This window comes from Acartia tonsa, chromosome 8 (genome assembly GCF_053477335.1).
Source record: "Acartia tonsa isolate MP-2025a chromosome 8, ASM5347733v1, whole genome shotgun sequence".
NCBI lineage: Eukaryota > Metazoa > Arthropoda > Copepoda > Calanoida > Acartiidae > Acartia > Acartia tonsa.
The window spans coordinates 37,034,192-37,055,296 of NC_137267.1; the positions used below are offsets into that span (position 1 = coordinate 37,034,192).

The window sequence follows — 21,105 nt, forward strand, 5'->3', positions numbered from 1 at the left end:
TACTCTAATCGAGGGCTAACATTTAATAGGGAGGAAGGGGACATTAGACACGTTCTCTTATTCTTGTATATTACTATACAAATGATATTTCATTTTAAGTATTTTAATATTTATAATAAAGATACAGGATATGTATGTGTCTGTCTGTACCGAAGGATCCCGCTAACCGCTGAACCGATACGGTTCTCCTCTAGAATGTATCTTCTTGTACAGGTCCTGAGAAGGTTTATAACTATTTTGGGGGAGGGTATCACCACCTGCCCAAGAGAAAAGAGCCCCTAGAGGCCTTTAAGGGTGAAGCCGCTGTTGATTAAACAAGAATACATTTAATCCAAAGAAATTATTTATTTACAAAATATCTACATCCATGTATTAAAAGCAAAATAAATAACAATTAATTTATAAGTTTTATGCTAAATTTTATTGATGAGAAATGATTTATAAATTCTTGATGTCACTATGTGATTATCTATTGCTTTAATTGTGAAATTTTTCTATCAATCATTATTTTTAGGCCGTTCTGAAATCTTGATGGAATATTATCCAGATGAAAAATATATTAAAATATGTCTAATTTGCAATAAAACTGAACAAAGCTAACTTCATACAGTGTTCCTTATTAATTGATATGTGATTGATTGATTGATTTACATGTGATTGTTTGATTGACTGATTAATAAGTTTCTTCTCCATCCTCCTCGGGGTCAACAGAATCAAGACCAACCTAAACAAACAAATTGATAAAATAGCTGAAAAGCATCCCAATACTTTAATCAAAAACTAAAATAGCCTGACACCACTCCAGGACCTATGAAGAGCTTCCCTAAATCGAAGAATTTAATCGGTTTAAAGTTAATAGAGATCTTGTAATACAGATAAAAACCTTACTCCTTTTTTATAATAGGATATTCATTTTTGGGGTTCTTTTAAATTTTCCAGACATTCAATTATTGCATTGTCCATACCTCTTCGTAGTCCTTCTCCAGGGCAGCCAAATCTTCTCTGGCCTCAGAGAACTCTCCCTCCTCCATACCCTCTCCAACATACCTGGATAGATAGTGTAAATAGATAGATAGAAAGTTGTATGGATAGATAGATAGTTTGGAGAGGGGAGAGTTTTCTTGCCGCAGAGAACTCGCCCTCCTCCATACCCTCTCAACATATCTTGATAAACAGTGAAGGTAGATAGATATAGACAGTAGATAGATATTTAGATGAATAATTTTACAGATATTTATGTTATTGAAAAGATATAAGATTAGATCAAAATGTGCTATATAAATAGATGAATTGATAGATAGATAAATACACAGATGGACACAAAGATTGATATATTGAATATGGATAAATGATATAAGTTTATGTATTTATTAATGTAGATTAAAGATAACATATATAAACACATTGATAGGTAAATATAGATACATAAATAGATAGATAGATTATACAAATAAATAGATAAAATATATTAGGTAGATAGTTTGTTACTTACCAATGAACAAAAGCCCTCTTGGCATACATCAGATCAAACTTATGGTCCAATCTTGCCCAAGCTTCACCTAAAAACAAAAATTACTAAAATAAAATGATTCCATTTTCAGTCTAAAATCATATTTCATTATCAGTGTTTTTTGATGGCTTAAAAATTTATGAAAAAACAGTACTAATTATAACAAGTGATCTTTTCGCATTTGCTAGAATATATCTTAGTGCCCATTCTCTAAAATAAACTGATAAATTATACTATGCTTTATATATTTATTGTGAAGAAATTAATACAATTTCTTTGCATTACTTATAAAGTTGAAATATTATGGATCTTACCAATAGCAGTAGTATTAGAGAGCATACAGACAGCTCTGGGTACTTTGGACATATCAGCTCCAGGTACAACTGTGGGTGGCTGGTAGTTGATTCCAACCTAAAAATATTTGCTATAGATGACTCAAATTCTATCTATTCTTTTTTAAATAAAACCTTTGTAAATATGATAATGAATTAGAAATATGAATAGTATAATTAATTCTCATCTGCATAAGCTATTAATTAAGACATACCTAAAATGAGTTGTATGAACAAATCATTAAAACTAGAATGCTCCAATATAGACGAGCTGAATCAAATTATGTTTTTTATAAATATTGTAGAATCAAAGAGTTGGTTGTTTATAAAAATAAGTTATTAGTGCCAAAGTATTGACTATGGATTGTTATAAAAGAAATATTTGTTAACCTTAAATCCAGTAGGACACCAGTCAACAAACTGGACAGATCTCTTGTTCTTGATGGCAGCAATAGCTGTGTTAACATCCTTAGGTACCACATCACCACGATACAGCAGACAACAGGCCATATACTTGCCATGTCTATTTAAAAGATGTTGTGTTTAGGATAAATAAGCAATAGATTTTTTAAAATCTCAAAAATCAGCCATGTGTCGTCATAAAAACGAGGGAGATGAGAGGGAAAGAAAACCCCTAAAAAGAAATGTCCTGCTACTTTAATCAAAGTCAACAATTGGATATGATTTTACTCATCAATTGAAAGTAAAAGACTAGCCTTATATTTCTTTGTTCATCTCTAATTAATACTTGTTTTCTTAACCTGGATAACCTCCTGAGAAGAGGATACACCATAAGATGTAATTTTAGTGTATCTCTGAACAAAATCTTGCAACTGAAGTGCATGATTGCTCTGCCAAACGTCCTACAGACAACCAACCCATCGATTGTACGACCTTTGTTTGAGAAGTCTCAACTGTGTGCATGGTAATGAGTTGCTCCTGTTTTGAGCCAAGGCATTCCTCTGCTCTAACTATTTATGTTGCGCACCTGAAATAGCAGCAGTAGGAACCATATTTAACATCTTTACATATGACACGTTGTCGGGCCGAGATTCGAACCTATCACCTTCCAGACAACGAGCGGATGCGCTACATGTTACGTCACAGTCGCGGGTTATGCTTTTTTCTTACCTTGGATCACACTTGACCATCTGGTTGGAGGGTTCAAAACAGGATGAGGTGATATCTGATACAGTGAGACTCTCATGGTTGGCCTTGTTGGCTGACAACACTGGAGCATAGGTTACCAGGGGGAAGTGGATTCTACAAGAATATATTTGTTGATTGATGGATAGTTACATACTTCATGGTAGGTTGGATAGATAGATAAGCTTGAAGTTACTAATATGGTTGAAAGAATTTTCATAAAAAGTAGATAAATAGAAAGAAAGATAGATAATATGATAGAAATAGACTAGCCAATAGATAAGTGTTGAGACAGATATCTAAATTAGACTAATAGGTAGGTTGGTAGAAGGGTAGATCTATTCATTTGAGACAGCGTAAAGTGGCACAAAAAAAAATACAATAAAGTTGACCAATGAGAGGCCAGTATACACTATAATTGACCAATGGTAAAATTTATACTTGCCTCTCATTGGTTATTTTGTCGTATGACGTGAAATTTTTGGTGCCACTTTACGCTGTCTCTTTTGATATATTAGGTGGCAAGATTAATAGGTGCTGAATGGATAGTTAGATAGAGGAATAGGTAGAAAATTGTATAACAGTATGATAGATACAAAATAAAAAGATAGACAATTAAAGAAATGTAAAACATAGAAAATAAAAATTGTAAGCTCTGATAGGGAGAATAATAGTAACCCTTCAGCTTTCTTGTTTAAAACAGTAAAATAAGAAATTACAAAATAACATACAGATAGATAGGGGGGAAAGAATGTACCTGGGGTAAGGAACCAGATTAGTCTGGAACTCAGTAAGGTCAACATTCAAAGCTCCATCAAATCTGAGAGATGCTGTAATGGATGAAACGATCTGACTTATCAACCTAGCAAAATATAGATTGAATTATCAAATACAATTGGTGATAAAGTTATATTTTTAATATACTACCTAACAAATCCATTTTAAGATTAGATAATGTCATCAACTTTATAATGATCTATACCAATATTTTTATTTATTTCTCATCGTATCCTCCATACTACTACCATCTTATTTATTACAAGTTATATTTGTAAATAGGTACCTAATTGATTATTTAGGGTAATAATTCAGTAGTGCACTACCTATTGAGATTTGTGTAAGTAGGACGATCCACATCCAAATTTCTTCTACAGATGTCATAGATGGCCTCGTTGTCAACCATAAAGGCACAGTCTGAATGCTCAAGGGTTGTGTGAGTGGTAAGGATAGAGTTGTAGGGCTCCACCACAGCTGTAGCTACCTGGATAAAAAGGTAGATTGTAGACTGATTATAGATGTTAATAGATATGTTAATTGATGGGTAGATTTATCAATTCATTAGAGGATAGATGTGGATAGATATAAGGATATTTGGATAGATAGAATAATGGATTGATTGTTAGATGTGAAATTGATTTATACATAAATTGATAATAGATACATAAAGTACTAAATAAATGGATACATATACAAATGGATATTTAAAGGAATAGATTAATATAGATAAAAATATAATGGCAGTGATGGAAAGATAGATAAGTAGATAAATGAATAGATCAATAAATAAATGTAAGGATAGTTAGACAGATATTTGCATAGTGGACATTTAGTCAGAAAGTTAACAAAGATATTGGTTAAAACTATAAAAACCTTTTTAACTTTTTGGCGCTACTATAATTACGGATTCATTTGAACTACATATAATACAAGTTTACCTGTGGGGCTGGGTAGATGGAAAACTCGAGCTTGGATTTCTTGCCATAATCAACTGACAATCTTTCCATGAGCAGGGATGTGAACCCTGAACCTGTGCCTCCACCAAAACTGTGGAATATCAGGAAGCCCTGCAATCCTGTGCATGCCTCTGATTGTTTTCTAAAAAAATAAGATAATTATTACTAAATATAGTATTTGTTCATTTTCTATCTCGAAACTCAGCTAGTAAGTATTTGCTTACAAAAAGAATTAGGAAAAAATAATATTTATGAAGTTGCAAATTTATATCAACTTTAATTCAAGTAAAAACTTGTTTCTATATAAATTTTCATTGCAAAGATCCTAAAATTAGTTTTTTTTATTCTAAGCAAAAAATATTAGATTTATTTTCATTCATGAGTTTACGAGTGTCAATTCAGTATACACAAAAAAAATTACGAATGTTTAACTTTTGTTAAAATAGTTCAAAAGTTTATGAAAATTTTTTCTGTTTTATCATAGAAGAGGAAAAAGTATTTATAAAGAGAAACACTAATTTTCTACAGTGTAGTTTTTAATATATCATAATAAAAGGTTAAATTTAACCTTTAAATCATTTTTGAAAATAAACAAAATAACCAAAATGTAATCTTATTTTATTCATAAATGTCAAAATCAAAACTTATTGATTACTAAACAATGTGAAATTAAAATAAATTAATAATCAATTTTTTTGCTAATTTAAAAAAGAAATATTCTGTGAAAACACCTGTATTTAGAATTGGGTCAAGTATCTCTAGCTTTTAATTGATGTAAGAAAAAAATGCCATTCAAGTAAATCCTCTAAAGTTGAAAATAGATCAAAAACAAGGACAATTAGTCAAATTGTGCATAGCAGAGTTGGATCAATTCTTTAAATATCTTTTAATACAAATATTTCGAACATGGTTACTATCAATGGAGGGACATTAAAGTGTAGATCATCCTGATGTCTGAAGTTTTCAAAACAAATTCTCTCATTAGCTGTAATAATTTCTATTATATTAGATCTCATTAATTAAATTGTCTAGAAGTTTACAATTACAATACAAAAAGTATATCTTTTTTTGAGCAAAAATTGTTCCTTAGACGAATCTAATGAGAAAATTTCCACAAAAATGTTTTTTTGAAAGTTTATCTACATATTTAAATAAATTCTTTAGTTTACTTAATGTTGCAAATTCTCGGTCACTTTTGATCCTAATTCTTCAAACGACAAGGATTGATAATATCCATAGAAGAAACATTAAAAATAGTTATTGATTAGCAATGCTTTATACTACATTTGCACACAAATTCATGAAATTGATATAATTTTCTGATATTTTGAAATGAAAATATTTTTATGTTTGATGCTTATCCTATCTTTTTAAAAATAATTTAATGCTAAGATCGCATGCCTAACATTTTTGCCAAAATCTATCAGTAATAGTTAGAATTTTTTTTATGTATATCTTCTCTACTTTAATTGAACTTATATTTTTTTTAGCAATTTGTACAGTCTACCCGCCTCTCCCATTCCCTGAAGTCGAAATATCCTCCCTATTAAGACTGTATACCACCTCCCATAAAAAAGCATTGACGCCCCTGAGGTATACCTCTTAATTATCAAATATTCCAAACCAATATATCAATAGAAAAGAATTTCTGAATAAAGGAGGATGTGCTTAAGGACCATTTGGGCAGGGGGGGGGGGTTTACTCGAGAACACTTAGAGCTAGAGGGAGCTAATTTTGGATTTAAGCTTCTATGGGGCCAAAGTTACTTTTAAAATTATCGTCGACCCCCCACCCCCCCCCCCCCCCCAAAAAATTTTTTTTATTGCATTTCTCGCCGAATTAGGCAATTTGGAATCATTTGAGACCATGTTATTTTTTTCAAAAATTTTTTGCCTTACAAGCAACCCTGCGGGGGGACTTAGTCATTTTTTTCAAATTCTCGTTTATGAAGGTATATCTTAAATACAGTATGCTACTCTCTTAGTTTTAAAGATAATTGGATGAAATCTTTTTGATTGTGTCACTAATTACCCCAAGTTTTGGTATCTTTAAAAAAAACGGCGGCGGGACCGCCGCTCCCGCCGTCCGCCGCCGTTTTCCGCCGCCACCAAAAAAGAAATTTTTTATTGCATTTCTCGCCGAATTAGGCAATTTGGAATCATTTGAGACCATGTTATTTTTTGAAAAATTTTTCCCCTAACAAGCAACCCTGCGAGGGGGACTTAGTCATTTTTTTCAAATTCTCGTTTATGAAGGTATATCTTAAATACAGTATGCTACTCTCTTAGTTTTAAAGATAATTGGATGAAATCTTTTTGATTGTGTCACTAAGGGGGGGGGGGGAAGTTTGTACAGTTATAGGAAATGAAATTCAGTATAAAAGTTTGGGAGGGCCGTGTGGGCTTGTTTTTATAGTTATCAACCTAATTCTTTTTGTAGGCTCTCTTATATGATTGGATGTACACATAAAACTTTGAAAATTGAATTTCGGCACTTTCCTTCTTGGGGCTTGTGGAGCACAAAAACCCCCCAAACGCTAAAAATATGAGTTCTGAGCTTATTTTTAAAGATATCAACCTGATTTTTTTTAAATAATACTTTTTTAACATAACTGAACCAACGAATCATTACAGATTTCATTTTGGGACTTTCCTTCTAGGGGCTTGTGGAGCAAAAGACCCCCAAAAACTAAAAATATGCGTTCTGAGTTTATTTTTAAAGATACCAACCTGATTTTTTTTAAATAATACATTTTTTAACATAACTGAATCAACGAACCATTGCATATTTCATTTTGGGACTTTCCTTCTAGGGGCTTGTGGGGCAAAAGACCCCAAAAACACTAAAAATATGAGTTCTGATCTTATTTTTAAAGATATCAACATGATTTTTTAAAGGAAACTTTTTGAACATAACCAAACTAGGGAACAATTACATATTTTATTTTAGGACTTTCCTTCTAGGGGATTTTGGAGCAAAAGAACCACAAAACACTAAAAATATTAATTCTGAGCTTTTTTTTAGAGACATCAACCTGATTTTTAAAAAATAATACTTCTTTAACATAACCAAACTAATAAACCATTACAGATTTCATTTTCGGACTTTCCTTCTAGGGTCTACTGGAGCAAAAGACCCCCAAAACACTAAAAATATTGGGACTTTCCTTCTAGGGGCTTGTGGAGCAAAAGAACCACAAAACACTAAAAATATTAGTTCGGACCTTATTTTTAAAGATATCAACCTGATTTTTTTAAGAACACTTTTTTAACATTAGTAACTTTTACAGATTTCATTCGATTATGTTAAAAAAGTATTATTTAAAAAAAATCAGGTTGATTTCTTTAAAAATAAGCTCAGAACTCATACTTTTAGTGTTTTTGGGGGTCTTTTGCTCCACAAATCACAAGAATAAAAGTCCCAAAATGAAATCTGTAATAGTTCGTTGGTTCGGTTATGTTAAAAAAGTATTATTTTTAAAAAATCAGGTTGATATCTTTAAAAATAAGCTCAGAACTCATATTTTTAGCGTTTTTGGGGGTCTTTTGCTCCACTAGACCCTAAAAGGAAAGTACAAAATGAAATCTGTAATAGTTCCTTAATTCAGGTATGTTAAGAAAGTTTTTTTTTTAAATCAGGTTGACATCTTTAAAATAAGCTCAGAACTCATATTTTTAGTGGTTTAAGGGTCGTTTGCTCCACAAGCCCCTAGAAGGATAGTCCCAAAATGAAATTTGTAATGGTTTGTTGATTCGGTTATGTTAAAAAAGTATTATTAAAAAAAATCAGGTTGATATCTTTAAAAATAAGCTTATAACTCTTATTTTTAGTGTATTGGGGGTCTTTTGCTCCACAAGCTCCTAAAAGGAAAGTCCCAAACGAAATCTGTAATGGTTCGTTGATTCGGTTATGTTAAAAAAGTATTATTTAAAAAAATCAGGTTGATATCTTTTAAAAAAAGCTTAGAACTCATATTTTTAGTTTTTTGGGGGGATCTTTTGCTCCACAAGCCCCTAGAAGGAAAGTCCCAATATGAAATCTGTAATGGTTTGTTGATTCGATTATGTTAAAAAAGTATTATTTTTAAAAAATCAGGTTGATATCTTTAAAAATAAGCTCAGAACTCATATTTTTAGTGTTTGGGGGGTTTTGTGCTCCACAAGCCCCAAGAAGGAAAGTCCCAAAATGAAATCTGTAATGGTTCGTTGATTCAGTTATGTTAAAAAAGTATTATTTAAAAAAATCAGGTTGATATCTTTAAAAATAAGCTCAGAACTCATATTTTTAGCGTTTGGGGGGTTTTTGTGCTCCACAAGCCCTAAGAAGGAAAGTCCCAAAATGAATCTGTAATGGTTCGTTGATTCAGTTATGTTAAAAAAGTATTATTTAAAAAAAATCAGGTTGATATCTTTAAAAATAAGCTCAGAACTCATATTTTTAGCGTTTGGGGGGTTTTTGTGCTCCACAAGCCCTAAGAAGGAAAGTGCCGAAATTCAATTTTCAAAGTTTTATGTGTACATCCAGTCGTATAAGAGAGCCTACAAAAAGAATTAGGTTGATAACTATAAAAATAAGCCCACACGGCCTTCCCAAACTTTTATACTGAATTTCATTTCCTATAACTGTACAAACTTCCCCCCCCCCCTTACCCCAAGGGGGGGGGAATCAACGAACCATTACAGATTTCATTTTGGAACTTTCCTTCTAGGGGCTAGTGGAGCAAAAGACCCCCCCAAACACTAAAAATTTAAGTTCTGAGCTTATTTTTAGAGATATTGAGATGATTTTTTTTAGAAACCTTTTATTACATAACCAAACTAAGTAATCATTGCAGATTTCATTTTTGGACTTCCCTTCTTGGGGCTAGTGGAGCAAAAGACCCACAAACACTAAACATTTAGGTTCTGAGCTTATTTTTAGAGATATTGAGATGTTTTTTTTCAGAAAACTTTTTTAACACAACCAAACTAAGTAATCATTGCAGATTTCATTTTGGTACTTTCCTTCTAGGGGCTTGTGGAGCAACAGACCCCCAAAAACACTAAAAATATGAGTTCTGAGCTTATTTTTAAAGATATCAACCTGATTTTTTTAAATAATACTTTTTTAACATAACCGAACTAAGAAAGCATTACAGATTTCATTTTCGGACTTTCTTTCTAGGGTCTAGTTGAGCAAAAGACCCCCAAAACACTAAAAATATGAGTTCTGACCTTATTTTTAAAATATCAACCTGATTTTTTTTAAGAACACTTTTTTAACATGACCGAACTTGGTAACTTTTACAGATTTTTATTGTTTTTAGGGTCTTTTGCTCCACTAGCTTATAGAAGGAAAGTCCCAAAATGAAATCTGTAAAAGTTACCAAGTTTGGTTATGTTAAAAAAGTGTTCTAAAAAAAAGGAAGTTGATATCTTTAAAAATAAGCTCAGAACTCATATTTTTAGCGTTTTTGGGGGTCTTTTGCTCCACTAGACCCTAAAAGGAAAGTACAAAATGAAATCTGTAATAGTTCCTTAATTCAGGTATGTTAAAAAAGTTTTCTTTAAAAAATCAGATTGACATTTTTAAAAATAAGCTCAGAACTCATATTTTTAGTGTTTTTGGAGTATTTTGCTCCACTAGCTCCTAAAAGGAAAGTCCAAAAATGAAGTCCCAATAAAAAATCAGGTTGATATCTTTAAAAATAAGCTCAGAATGCATATTTTTAGTGTTTTTGAGGGTCTGTTGCTCCACAAGCCCCTAGAAGGAAAGTCCCAAAATGAAATCTGTAATGGTTCGTTGATTCAATTATGTTAAAAAGTATTATTTTTAAAAAATCAGGTTGATATCTTTAAAAATAAGCTCAGAACGATATTTTTAGTGTTTTTGGGGGTCTGTTGCTCCACAAGCCCCTAGAAGGAAAGTTCCAAAATGAAATCTGCAATGATTACTTAGTTTGGTTATGTTAAAAAAGGTTTCTGAAAAAAAATCATCTCAATATCTCTAAAAATAAGCTCAGAACTTAAATTTTTAGTGTTTGGGGGGGGTCTTTTGCTCCACTAGCCCCTAGAAGGAAAGTCCCAAAATGAAATCTGTATTGGTTCGTTGATCTAGTTATGTTAAAAAAGTTTTATTTAAAAAAAATCAGGTTGATATCTTTAAAAAAAAGCTCAGATCGCATATTTTTAGTGTTTTTGGGGATCTGTTGCTCCACAAGCCCCTAGAAGGAAAGTCCCAAAATGAAATCTCCAATGATTACTTAGTTTGGTTTTGTTAAAAAAGGTTTCTGAGAAAAAATCATCTCAATATCTCTAAAAAAAATAAGCTCAGAACTTAAATTTTTAGTGTTTGGGGGGGTCTTTTGCTCCACTAGCCCCTAGAGGGAAAGTCCCAAAATTCAATTTTCAAAGTTTTATGTGTAGATCCAGTCATATGAGAGAGCTCACAAAAAGAATTAGGTTGATAACTCTAAAAACAAACCCACACGGCCCTCCCAAACTTTAGTACTGAATTTCATTTCCTATAACTGTACAAACTTCCCCCCCCCCTTACCCCAACTATTGGTATCTTTAAAAAAAAATGCGGCGTTTATGAAGGTATATCTTAAATACAGTATGCTTCTCTCTTAGTTTTAGAGATAATTGGATGAAATCTTTTGGGCTGGGTCACTAATTACCCCAACTATTGGTATCTTTAAAAAAAACGGCGGCGGGACCGCCGCTCCCGCCGCCTTTTCCGCCGCCACCAAAAATTTTTTTTTATTATATTTCTCGCCGAATTAGGCAATTTGGAATCATTTGAGTTCATGTTATTTTTTTCAAAAATTTCCCCCCCCGCAGGGTTGCTTGTTAGGGGAAAAATTTTTGAAAAAATAACATGGTCTCAAATGATTCCAAATTGCCTAATTCGGCGAGAAATGCAATAAAAAAATTCTTTTTTGGTGGCGGCGGAAAACGGCGGCGGACGGCGGCAGCGGCGGTCCCGCCGCCGTTTTTTTTTAAAGATACCAAAACTTGGGGTAATTAGTGACACAATCAAAAAGATTTCATCCAATTATCTTTAAAACTAAGAGAGTAGCATACTGTATTTAAGATATACCTTCATAAACGAGAATTTGAAAAAAATGACTAAGTCCCCCCGCAGGGTTGCTTGTAAGGCGAAAAATTTTTGAAAAAAATAACATGGTCTCAAATGATTCCAAATTGCCTAATTCGGCGAGAAATGCAATAAAAAAAATTTTTACCCCCCCCCCAAAAAAAAAATTTTTGGGGGGGGGTGGGGGGTCGACGATAATTTTAAAAGTAACTTTGGCCCCATAGAAGCTTAAATCCAAAATTAGCTCCCTCTAGCTCTAAGGGTTCTCGAGTAAACCCCCCCCCCCTGCCCAAATGGTCCTTAAGCACATCCTCCTTTTATATAGAAATTCTTACATTTTTGCCGCTAGCAATTTCAATGATATATTTTTGATACTTCTCATTTTTTTTGTAGCGAAGCTACTCTATAACAAGATTTGGCCGTCTAGCCGGCGAGGGGAAAACTTTATTTCCAGCTTCTATTGAAGATATAAAGCTGAAATTTTTGGTGAAGATTCCTTCGACCTATGCCCGCACAGTATGTATATTATTTTGTCCGTCAGTCTGTTCATTTTAAATATTTTGCTATAATAACAGATCTGTGCAGCGCTACTTATCATCCTTGTTTATTGCTTATTATTTAGTTATAGATTTTGCCCCTGTGATTTTTGTTAAATGGGATTTTCTTTGTTTGTTAGAGATAGACTGCTTATTTTTTGCAAAGATACCCTTACTAAAGATACTAAACATACTCGGGCCGTTTGTCTGACGGTCTTGCTTAAAAAGGTTTATATTCATAAAGGTTTCGTCAACATTTCCTTGTTTTCAATCTAAAATCTACTCATTTTTGTTTAAATTTCCATGCTTTTTGAGTATATTTTATCTTGAAACCCCTAAAAATACCCCTATGCAGTAGGTCACATATTTTTCTAGTTTAAATTTAACCCCTAAATGTTGGTTTTATATTGGCATGCATGGTATTCATATGCTTTAGGTGAGAGATTTTTAAGGCTAATATTTTTTTACATGCATGTCTAGGTGTTTAGTATACATATTCTTAACTAAGGATTATAAGATATATACGTAGCATATAGCTACTCATTAACTCAATTTGTCACATTACTTTTTAGTAATTCTATATGAAATATGATTTACTGCTATATAAGATAGGCATTTGAAATATTTACTAAAAACAAAAATCTTTTTAAAAAATATTCTTGAAGTTAATCATATGTTATGTTAGATTAAACAAGGAATTGAAAAGGCTCCTAGGGCTATTTTTGGACGCTATTCCGTTAAAAAGAACCTAATGGGACACATGATTCAAGCACAAACATGCATGCTTAAATCTTTAAAAATCTGGACTATATAAATAGGAATTTAGGTAACATAGTGGTTATGACAAGGAGTTATGTTTTACACCACTTTGGGAATACTAATTTTTATACAGGGATGTGGAGTATCATATTTCGAGAAAATTATTTACAGAAGCGCTTATCATACAAGATGAGCATATTTAACTTATAAATTTTTTTACATAATTTTGAATTTTTAAGCATTTGTTACATAATTAGATAAACAGAAACACATATTTAATGACTGAAGGTAAGCACTTTTACCATCTTATTTTTTAATTTTTTTATGTCCTATAGATATTGTATTTTTTTTAATTTTCATATAATTCTTGATTTATGTATGTACGAAGACATTATTTAGTTGATTTAAATATGTGGCATTGTTGTAAAACATTACTGCCCTACTGTGTTAACATATGTAAGAATGTGACACTTTTTTCATAAAATATTATAGTGCTCATACAAAATAAAAGAATTGTCATTCAAATAATAGCCAAAGTTTTGAATATTTGTGTTAATGATAGAGACGTTACCAAATCATAGTACCTTAAAGAATCGAAAAAAGCAATGGATGATAAATTGATGCACACCCTAAAAGGTGACAATAGTTATTTAGCAAATCGAATTTCATACAACTTTCCGCGGATATTAAAATGTAAATTATAAGATTAAAAACAGTTTTGTTAGCCCTTAGGTTCTAATTTTATGATTTTATTTCAATATTTGTGAAAAATTTTTAGTAATGCGATGCTACAAATAATTTTTCAGTATGGCTGAGAACCGGTTTTAATCCAGCGTATATTAATTGGTTTCGAAGCCATACTGGAAAAAAATACTCTTTCTGCGTATAAAAAGAATTGGGGAGTGGAAAAGTTTGGACATCCTTCTATCTTATAATGATTTTTTTTTTATTACTGATAAAGACAATATGCAACTCTTGAAAACTTATGCTACAGCCTTTTTTTTGTAGTTCATTGTATAGATACTATGTATAAAATATACATTTGATATTTATACAAGATAAGAAACAATGAATGAACCACCAAGGATAGGGTAAAGCATTACTAAAAACACTTAACTGGTGAAAAAATATATTAATTTCCCTAGCCTAGATGGTCTATCAGACACAATAAATCGTCTAACTTATTATAAGAAGATTATACAGAACAATATAATTCACCAAGGAAAACTTAATAAGTTAATACTGAGAAATTCAACTTTCTATAGCCAACTGCTTACCTATACGAATGGTATGAGAAAAAAAACTGCTCTTTCGTACCCCAATGGGAACGCTATTTTACTAATAATATTGCCGGATTGTTCCTATTGTTCCAATTTATTTATTAGGAATCATTTGATCTGATTTGATTTGAAAGCGATTTATATCCTCTAGGTTAGAACCGGTTCTCAGCCATACTGAAAAAAACATGTATAGTATCATACGACGTACACATAGACAATTTTCCATGAATATTAAAATTAAAATCATAAATGAATGCCAGTTTTAATACTATAATTTTTATTTTAATATCCGCGGAAAGCTATCTATTATTTACCTTAATCTTTCTAAGACGAGATCTACTAACTCTTTACCCACAGTGTAATGACCACGGGCATAATTATTTGCAGCATCTTCCTTTCCTGAAATATTTAGAGGGTTTTTAAATTGTATTTCGAAAATTTTCTTTTTTGGATATGATTAATTTTTTTAATTGTATACATCAATACATTTTTACAACATTAATAATTTTCTCTTACACAAAATTCCAATCTATTAGAATATAGCTGGATATGGATAGCTAGATATGGATTGTAAAAATGTTCCCTTTAATCATTGAGACGAAATATTGGTTTTTGCAGCAATTTTTTAAGCATCTCACCTATTATTTAAAATGCACACAGATATCTTTGAAACTTTGAAAAGTTAGAGACAAATTTTTTTGGTTGTGATATCCCCATCCTTTACTAACTATACCTGAAATAAGCTGTTCTGGATGGAAAAGTCCCCTGTATTCTCCAGTCCTGACCTCGTCGATGACACTGGGCTCCAGGTCCACAAAGATTGCCCTGGGCACATGCTTCCCAGTTCCGGTCTCTTGGAAGAAGGTGGAAAAGGAATCGTCTCCTGGTACCTTCCACAAAATTTTATCTTATTGGTAAAGGTTCCTCATTTGTTCATCTATCTATCTATCCCAATGACGTTTGGAAAGTATCTATTTAGCTTTAAATCTACTGTATAACTTATCTACATTCATGGCTCCATCAGTAGATATGCCATACTCCAGATAATACAGCTCCCAGCAGCTATCTATCTTTCTACCTGTCTATCTATATATTGTATACGTTATCTACATGTATGGCACCATCAGGGGTACAGGTAGTACAGCTACCAGTAGCTATCTATCTATCTACCTGTCCATCGATCTAATGTATACCTTATCTACAGGCATTGCACCATCAGGGGTAATGTTATGCTCCAGGCAGTACAACTGCCATAAGCTACCTATCTATCTACCTGGCTATCTATCTATTGTATACCTTATCTACAGGCATGGCTCCATCAGGAGTGATGCCATGCTCCAGGCAGTACAGCTCCCAGCAGCTGTTACCAATCTGGACACCAGCCTGGCCAACATGGATGGATAGACACTCCCTCATTCTAAATAAATAAAATAATTGATGGGGGTGGTTGTTTGAAATCGATAAATATCTGCTGGATTAAAACTGGTTCTTAGTCACACTGAAAAAACATGTAAAGCATTGTAATACAAATAATTTCCGTAAAAATTAAAATTAAAACCTAAAAATTAATACCAGTTTTGTTGTAATATGCCTTCGGTTTTAATCTTATGATTCTTATTATATCAGTGGAAACTATTAACTATTTAGAAACTTTTTTACATACGAATGAACATACATTTTTTTCCTTGATCTTAACTTTACAGAAAGTTATTGTGAGTAAATAGATTATATTTAATATTTTCCGAAATACGATTTAATTCAAATTTGATTTTTACAATTATATTAAGGACAATATTAATAAATTTATTCTTTGTTAAAACATAATATTATGATATTGTAATTATTTTCATATTGTTATGATTTCATAATTTCTATATTGAACTTTGCCATGAACATTTATTCAAAATGTTTTGAATTATAATTTTAAAAAAATATAAATTATGTACTTGATAAGAAAAATTTAAAAAAAATATATAGTCGAGCCCAGAAACTACCCCCCCCCCCCCTTAAATTTGAAATAATAGAAAATAAGGGAGGTTCAATTTTTCTTGTATGTTTTAAACTTTAGGTAAGATTCGGTAAGGCTATATTAGGTACATGATAGCCCTGAATATTTTGGGCACCGCTTGTTTAGCTACTACAGGGTTAGGGTCCCCGCTGGGGTTAAGCATTAAAAAAACTATTTTTTTCAATTTATTTTATAAATAAGGAGATTTTATCAAATATGTGAATTTTGATACGATTTTTATGAATTTATCATAAAATTAAACTTACAAAATTTTTTATGTTAAAATATTCATAATAAATCAAATAAAATTAGCCACACTTCCTAAAAATGCTAATAATACAACAACAAGAACAATTATAACCATCCGTAGCGAAACAATATCAAGTCTCAGTGAGAGAGGGAACATTAGGCTGTTTATTACACAAGTCCCCAAAGTTTTATGATAACCTTTTCTTATTCGTTCTATTAACAACTTTGGGGACTTTTATTGAATTTTGATTGGTTGGTTCATTAAGAAGAGTGTCCAAACGTTTCAACCACTAAATGATTTCTACAGAATGGGGAATTTTGTGCATTGTCATTGGTTATGTATTCAACAGTTGGTGTCAATAAATAACTAAAAGTGACATTTCTGTTAGATTGTTATTTAATCTTAAAATAGTTTATATTCTAAAACAAGCATTTTTTCGTCATTTGTGTTCTAACAGACGTACAGACATACCCATCTATTAAATAGCTACGCTACAAACAAACAAAAAACCTCACCTTTAATCACAAAAAGTGTTTAGGTAGTTAATCACAACAAAAATCCTTCGAATAATTTAATACTTTGGGTGGGGCTTAAGTTGCTTACTAACAAGCAATATTAATATAGATAGATATTTGTATATAAGGGGGAAGATAAAGCGAGTAACGAAAGCAAATCTTCCCTTGTAGGACTCTGAACTAGACTAGTATTGAGTAGTACTATATAGAAAAGAAATTATGTATAGATAGATAGATAAATACTAAATATAACATGTATATCACTATAGCTCACACATTTATATCTTTGGAGAATAGAGATAGTAAATATACATACGAGAGAAAGAGTTTGGTGTTGTTTAAGATATCTAAAATGGTAAGGCCCACTTTTTTATATTTTAGAGGAAGCGGTTTCTCACAAAGTGAACATTCAAGCACAGAACCCTCCCCCCTCTCCCTATACATTGGAAATAAGTCGATTGATGGTAGTTTTACATTTGTTTGTTTAAAACTTACGATCAGGTTAGGTTAGTCATATTGGTCATAGAGTAGCCCTGCATGGTTAGGCCTTCCCACATTATTTTCAATTTATTATTGACGGAACATCGAATATGACTTACTGACCATAACTATATAAAAGCTTCGCAAATAAAATAAGGGTTCTGTTATTTCTAAACTGTATGAGTTTTATCTTTTTCATGTTTTACTAAAACTCTATTGGCTGATATTTAAAGGATGAACTTAAAATGATAAGACATTTATTCAATAATAATGATTGATTTGCTGCAAAAATCATAATTTTTTTTATCTCGAAAAATATAAATTTAAGATAAATTAAAAGTGTAAGTTTTAGAAGAAAAATGAAATTTTTTATGGTGGGTATTTTTTTCCAAATTAGATCTATTTTGGAAAGATTGGGGTAATGTTATAAAACATCCCTGGACCTAAAAGAAGCTTAACTGCAAAGGAAAACCATTTAGGTCCAGTGGTTACCAAAATCTTAAGCTACACACAAACATACGAACATCCTATTACTTTACAAGTTTAAGAGGTCAGCAGTAATCTAATTTTGCCTCTACCTCTATTGCCCATGCAATTGCTTTCTCGTAGCCTAAAAATGCCTCCAGCTGGCAACTTGCCAATGATAGTCATTCACAGACGCGTTTTAGGTCCTGGCAATATTAGGAGGATATGCTCTTAGAATTAAAGGAAAGGAAATAAATCACTCTTAAAAATTAGTTTGAAAAAAAAACTAAGAGAAATACTATAAATATATTGAGTTCTAAAGGGAGAAGACCTATATTACTTATTAAACTAATCAATAAAAATTCAATAAAAAATTAGTCAAATAAGATAAAAAAAAATTAATCATTTAATTGTTTTTTTAGAGTGCTTTTAACTGCACCTTAAAATCGGGGAGGCTTTTAATATGCCGGCCGGGTAAAACTCATGACTGATAGAAAGAACAGCTATCTATCTATCAACTAAGAAGTATGGCTATCTATCTATCTACTGAGAAGTACAGCTATCTATCTATTCATAAGTTTTCGTTTCGAGGATTTTTCCACGAATTTTGTTACTTCCGATTTTGCATGAATCTATCTATTTATCTCCCTTTTAATGAAACTTATTCCGGGGGAATAGGGATAGGTCAATGTGATTTTTTTTAATTTTGCTTGTGGTAGTCCATCTGCAAGACAAAATTCCTTGTTTACTAATGGAATTGGAATAAATTCAAACTAATAATATCGGATATATTTTTAGAAAATGATTTAGGCAAGATTGATTTATTTTTCATTTAACTTTTTCTACATCCCTTATTCATTTTGACTTTCCGAGTACTTTTCTTAGTACTTGGGGTCAGATAAACAAGAATAATTTTGATTCAAAGGATCGCGGCTTAGAAAAATGAAAATAATTAAGAGGTTTTTTTAGGAATTAAAAGAAAACTAGCCAGGAACACAAAACATAACTTTTTCATACTTTGATTGGTCTCTGTTTTTCCAGAGGCCAATATTGTTAGAAGGGCAGTGGGGGTGGGGTAATTAATCCCAATCACCCTTCTGGAATTAGTATTACAGGAAACCACTAAAAATTGCGTTAAGAAGTTTGGGACGTCTCTCTAGGAGTGCTTGTATGTTTATTAAAATCACTAAAACTGCATGAACGATAGGTTTGTATTTTCAAAGTATTTTATGGGTCATGAACATTATTTAAGTTTACCCAAAATTTTCAAACAATTTATATTAAACGTTATTAGAGTATTATTGGAATTAATTATAATCAAAATCAAAACAGAAGCTTAGCTCTTAGAAAAACCTCTAAAGTAAATTGAAATAAGATATTCATTAAAATATTTATTTGATGTTTTTGCTTCACCCAAAAAAAACAAATTATTTGTCAAGTACTCCTCAAATACACACACACACACATACAAAGACACACACACTCGCACCCACATACACACACCCATTCGCAAACACACACAGATATACACATACACACAAAGATCAAGAAATAGCATTATAAAATATGATTTAAAGAAGAAATTAAATATTTTTAGGTATCAAAATTGACTTTAAAACTATATTCTTGGGCCATACGGGGAACGCCTCAGATATACTTTATAGCAGGTCCCGGGAGGTGCAACTAAGCCTCGAATTAAACCCTTTTTGTTTAAAAATTTATTTAAAAAGAGGGATTGTCATATTTAGGTTAGGTTTAGACTTCCAGCTTATTAAAATCGTGAAAGATTAGATTCCCTTAGGCCTATAGGCGGCTGACTCGCGGCTACCGAGCCCTGCCTTATATAATACCTATCAACTGCCATGCATAGGTCAAAAAGGGACCATTTAAGCTCACATAGTTATTGGACTTCAAGCAGAAATATTTTATTCAAGTATACTTCTCTAGTTTGTTCCCAACAATATGTACCTGTATTTTAATTAATTTTCCATTTTAAAAAATTACATATTTTTAAAAAGTTTTAGCAACAATATTTTCTACTGAAATATTTGTAATTTTTGTATAATTTTCCAAATATATTTCTCTATCCCAACTCGCACATTGATCACATACATACAAACAGACACAAACACACACACAAACACACGAATACACACACATACACACACATGACAAAAATCTAAAAGTTAAAAAACAAGTTTATTAATTGATAACTTATTAAGCATTTAAGATTTTTAATAGAGAATGAAAGTTAGTTAAAAATAGATTGATAAACATGAAATATAAAACTAAAATGAAAGTAGTTTGATGGAGGGTACCACCACCCTCCCCAGAGAAATCGATAAAAAAAAATATATAAAAAGCCGCCCTGCGGACATATTTTGCAATTAGCTAAAAACATAACACCATCTATCGGCGAAAAAAATATTTTTGGTAAATAGCTGACTTTAAAATAGATTAAAAAGAAACAAATTTACGTGTGCCTAGAGGCCTCTAGGGGAGTAGCCGCTAGTAATAAATTAAGTTGGATTTAAATAGTAATAGAGCTTTAAAAAGTATTTTTTCGTGGCCTATATTTTAAACATAAGGAAGTTTATTTTTCAAATGAGCATTTACTAAAATAAATATTGACAAACAATAAAACTTTAACAAGAACGATAACAAAAGTAAACAGAACAACTTAAAAACTTAAAAGAATACATCAATTCTAAAATGCCTAAATCATATAATGTTGACAATAAATTAAAAATTAATCTTTAATAAATTACATACAAACAGACAGACACACATTCAATTACTAATTTGTACTGTATTCCTTATATGTTTTGTATGAACGCCATTCTCATAATGTGTATGTTTAAATAAGACGATTTGAAGACATGTAGTCTAAACAATTTTAATTTACACTTTTCATGCAATTTGATAAGAGCTTTTTTTACATGTTTAGTTTTATATTTTATGCAAGTTTTTTAATTGTAATATTATTATTTATGACTAAATCATATAAATTATTA

At 31.3% G+C, this 21,105-nt stretch overlaps 1 protein-coding gene across 4 annotated transcripts; it reads right to left on the reverse strand.

The window, feature by feature from the left end:
- Nucleotides 1-325: 325 nt before the first annotated feature.
- LOC145326850 (tubulin alpha chain-like) lies at nt 326-17,407 on the reverse strand. Of its 4 annotated transcripts, none has more exons than XM_080170287.1 (13): nt 17,147-17,407; nt 15,670-15,790; nt 15,107-15,263; nt 14,688-14,772; nt 4,704-4,863; nt 4,092-4,249; nt 3,746-3,850; nt 2,974-3,105; nt 2,233-2,365; nt 1,825-1,921; nt 1,493-1,559; nt 966-1,047; nt 326-724 (listed from the first exon to the last, which is right to left on the reverse strand). In XM_080170287.1, exons 2-13 carry the CDS (start codon nt 15,787-15,789, stop codon nt 674-676), a joined length of 1,347 nt encoding a protein of 448 aa, XP_080026413.1. In that variant the 5' UTR covers nt 15,790; nt 17,147-17,407; the 3' UTR covers nt 326-673. The 4 variants fall into 4 exon arrangements, with proteins under 4 accessions (XP_080026413.1, XP_080026412.1, XP_080026415.1 ...); XM_080170286.1 differs by having other exon boundaries at nt 15,107-15,266; nt 17,147-17,350; XM_080170289.1 differs by lacking the exons at nt 15,670-15,790; nt 17,147-17,407 and adding an exon at nt 15,567-15,630.
- Between the last annotated feature and the right edge of the window lie 3,698 nt (nt 17,408-21,105).

Coding starts and splice junctions, on each gene's coding strand:
- LOC145326850 (XM_080170286.1), bottom strand. CDS start 15,789: ATGAGGGAGTGTCTATCCATCCATGTTGGCCAGGCTGGTGTCCAGATT. Junction 2,366..2,973: donor ATGGTCAAGTGTGATCCAAG/GTAAGAAAAAAG, acceptor TCTTTTAAATAG/ACATGGCAAGTATATGGCCT. Junction 1,048..1,492: donor AAGAGGGCTTTTGTTCATTG/GTAAGTAACAAA, acceptor CTATCTATCCAG/GTATGTTGGAGAGGGTATGG.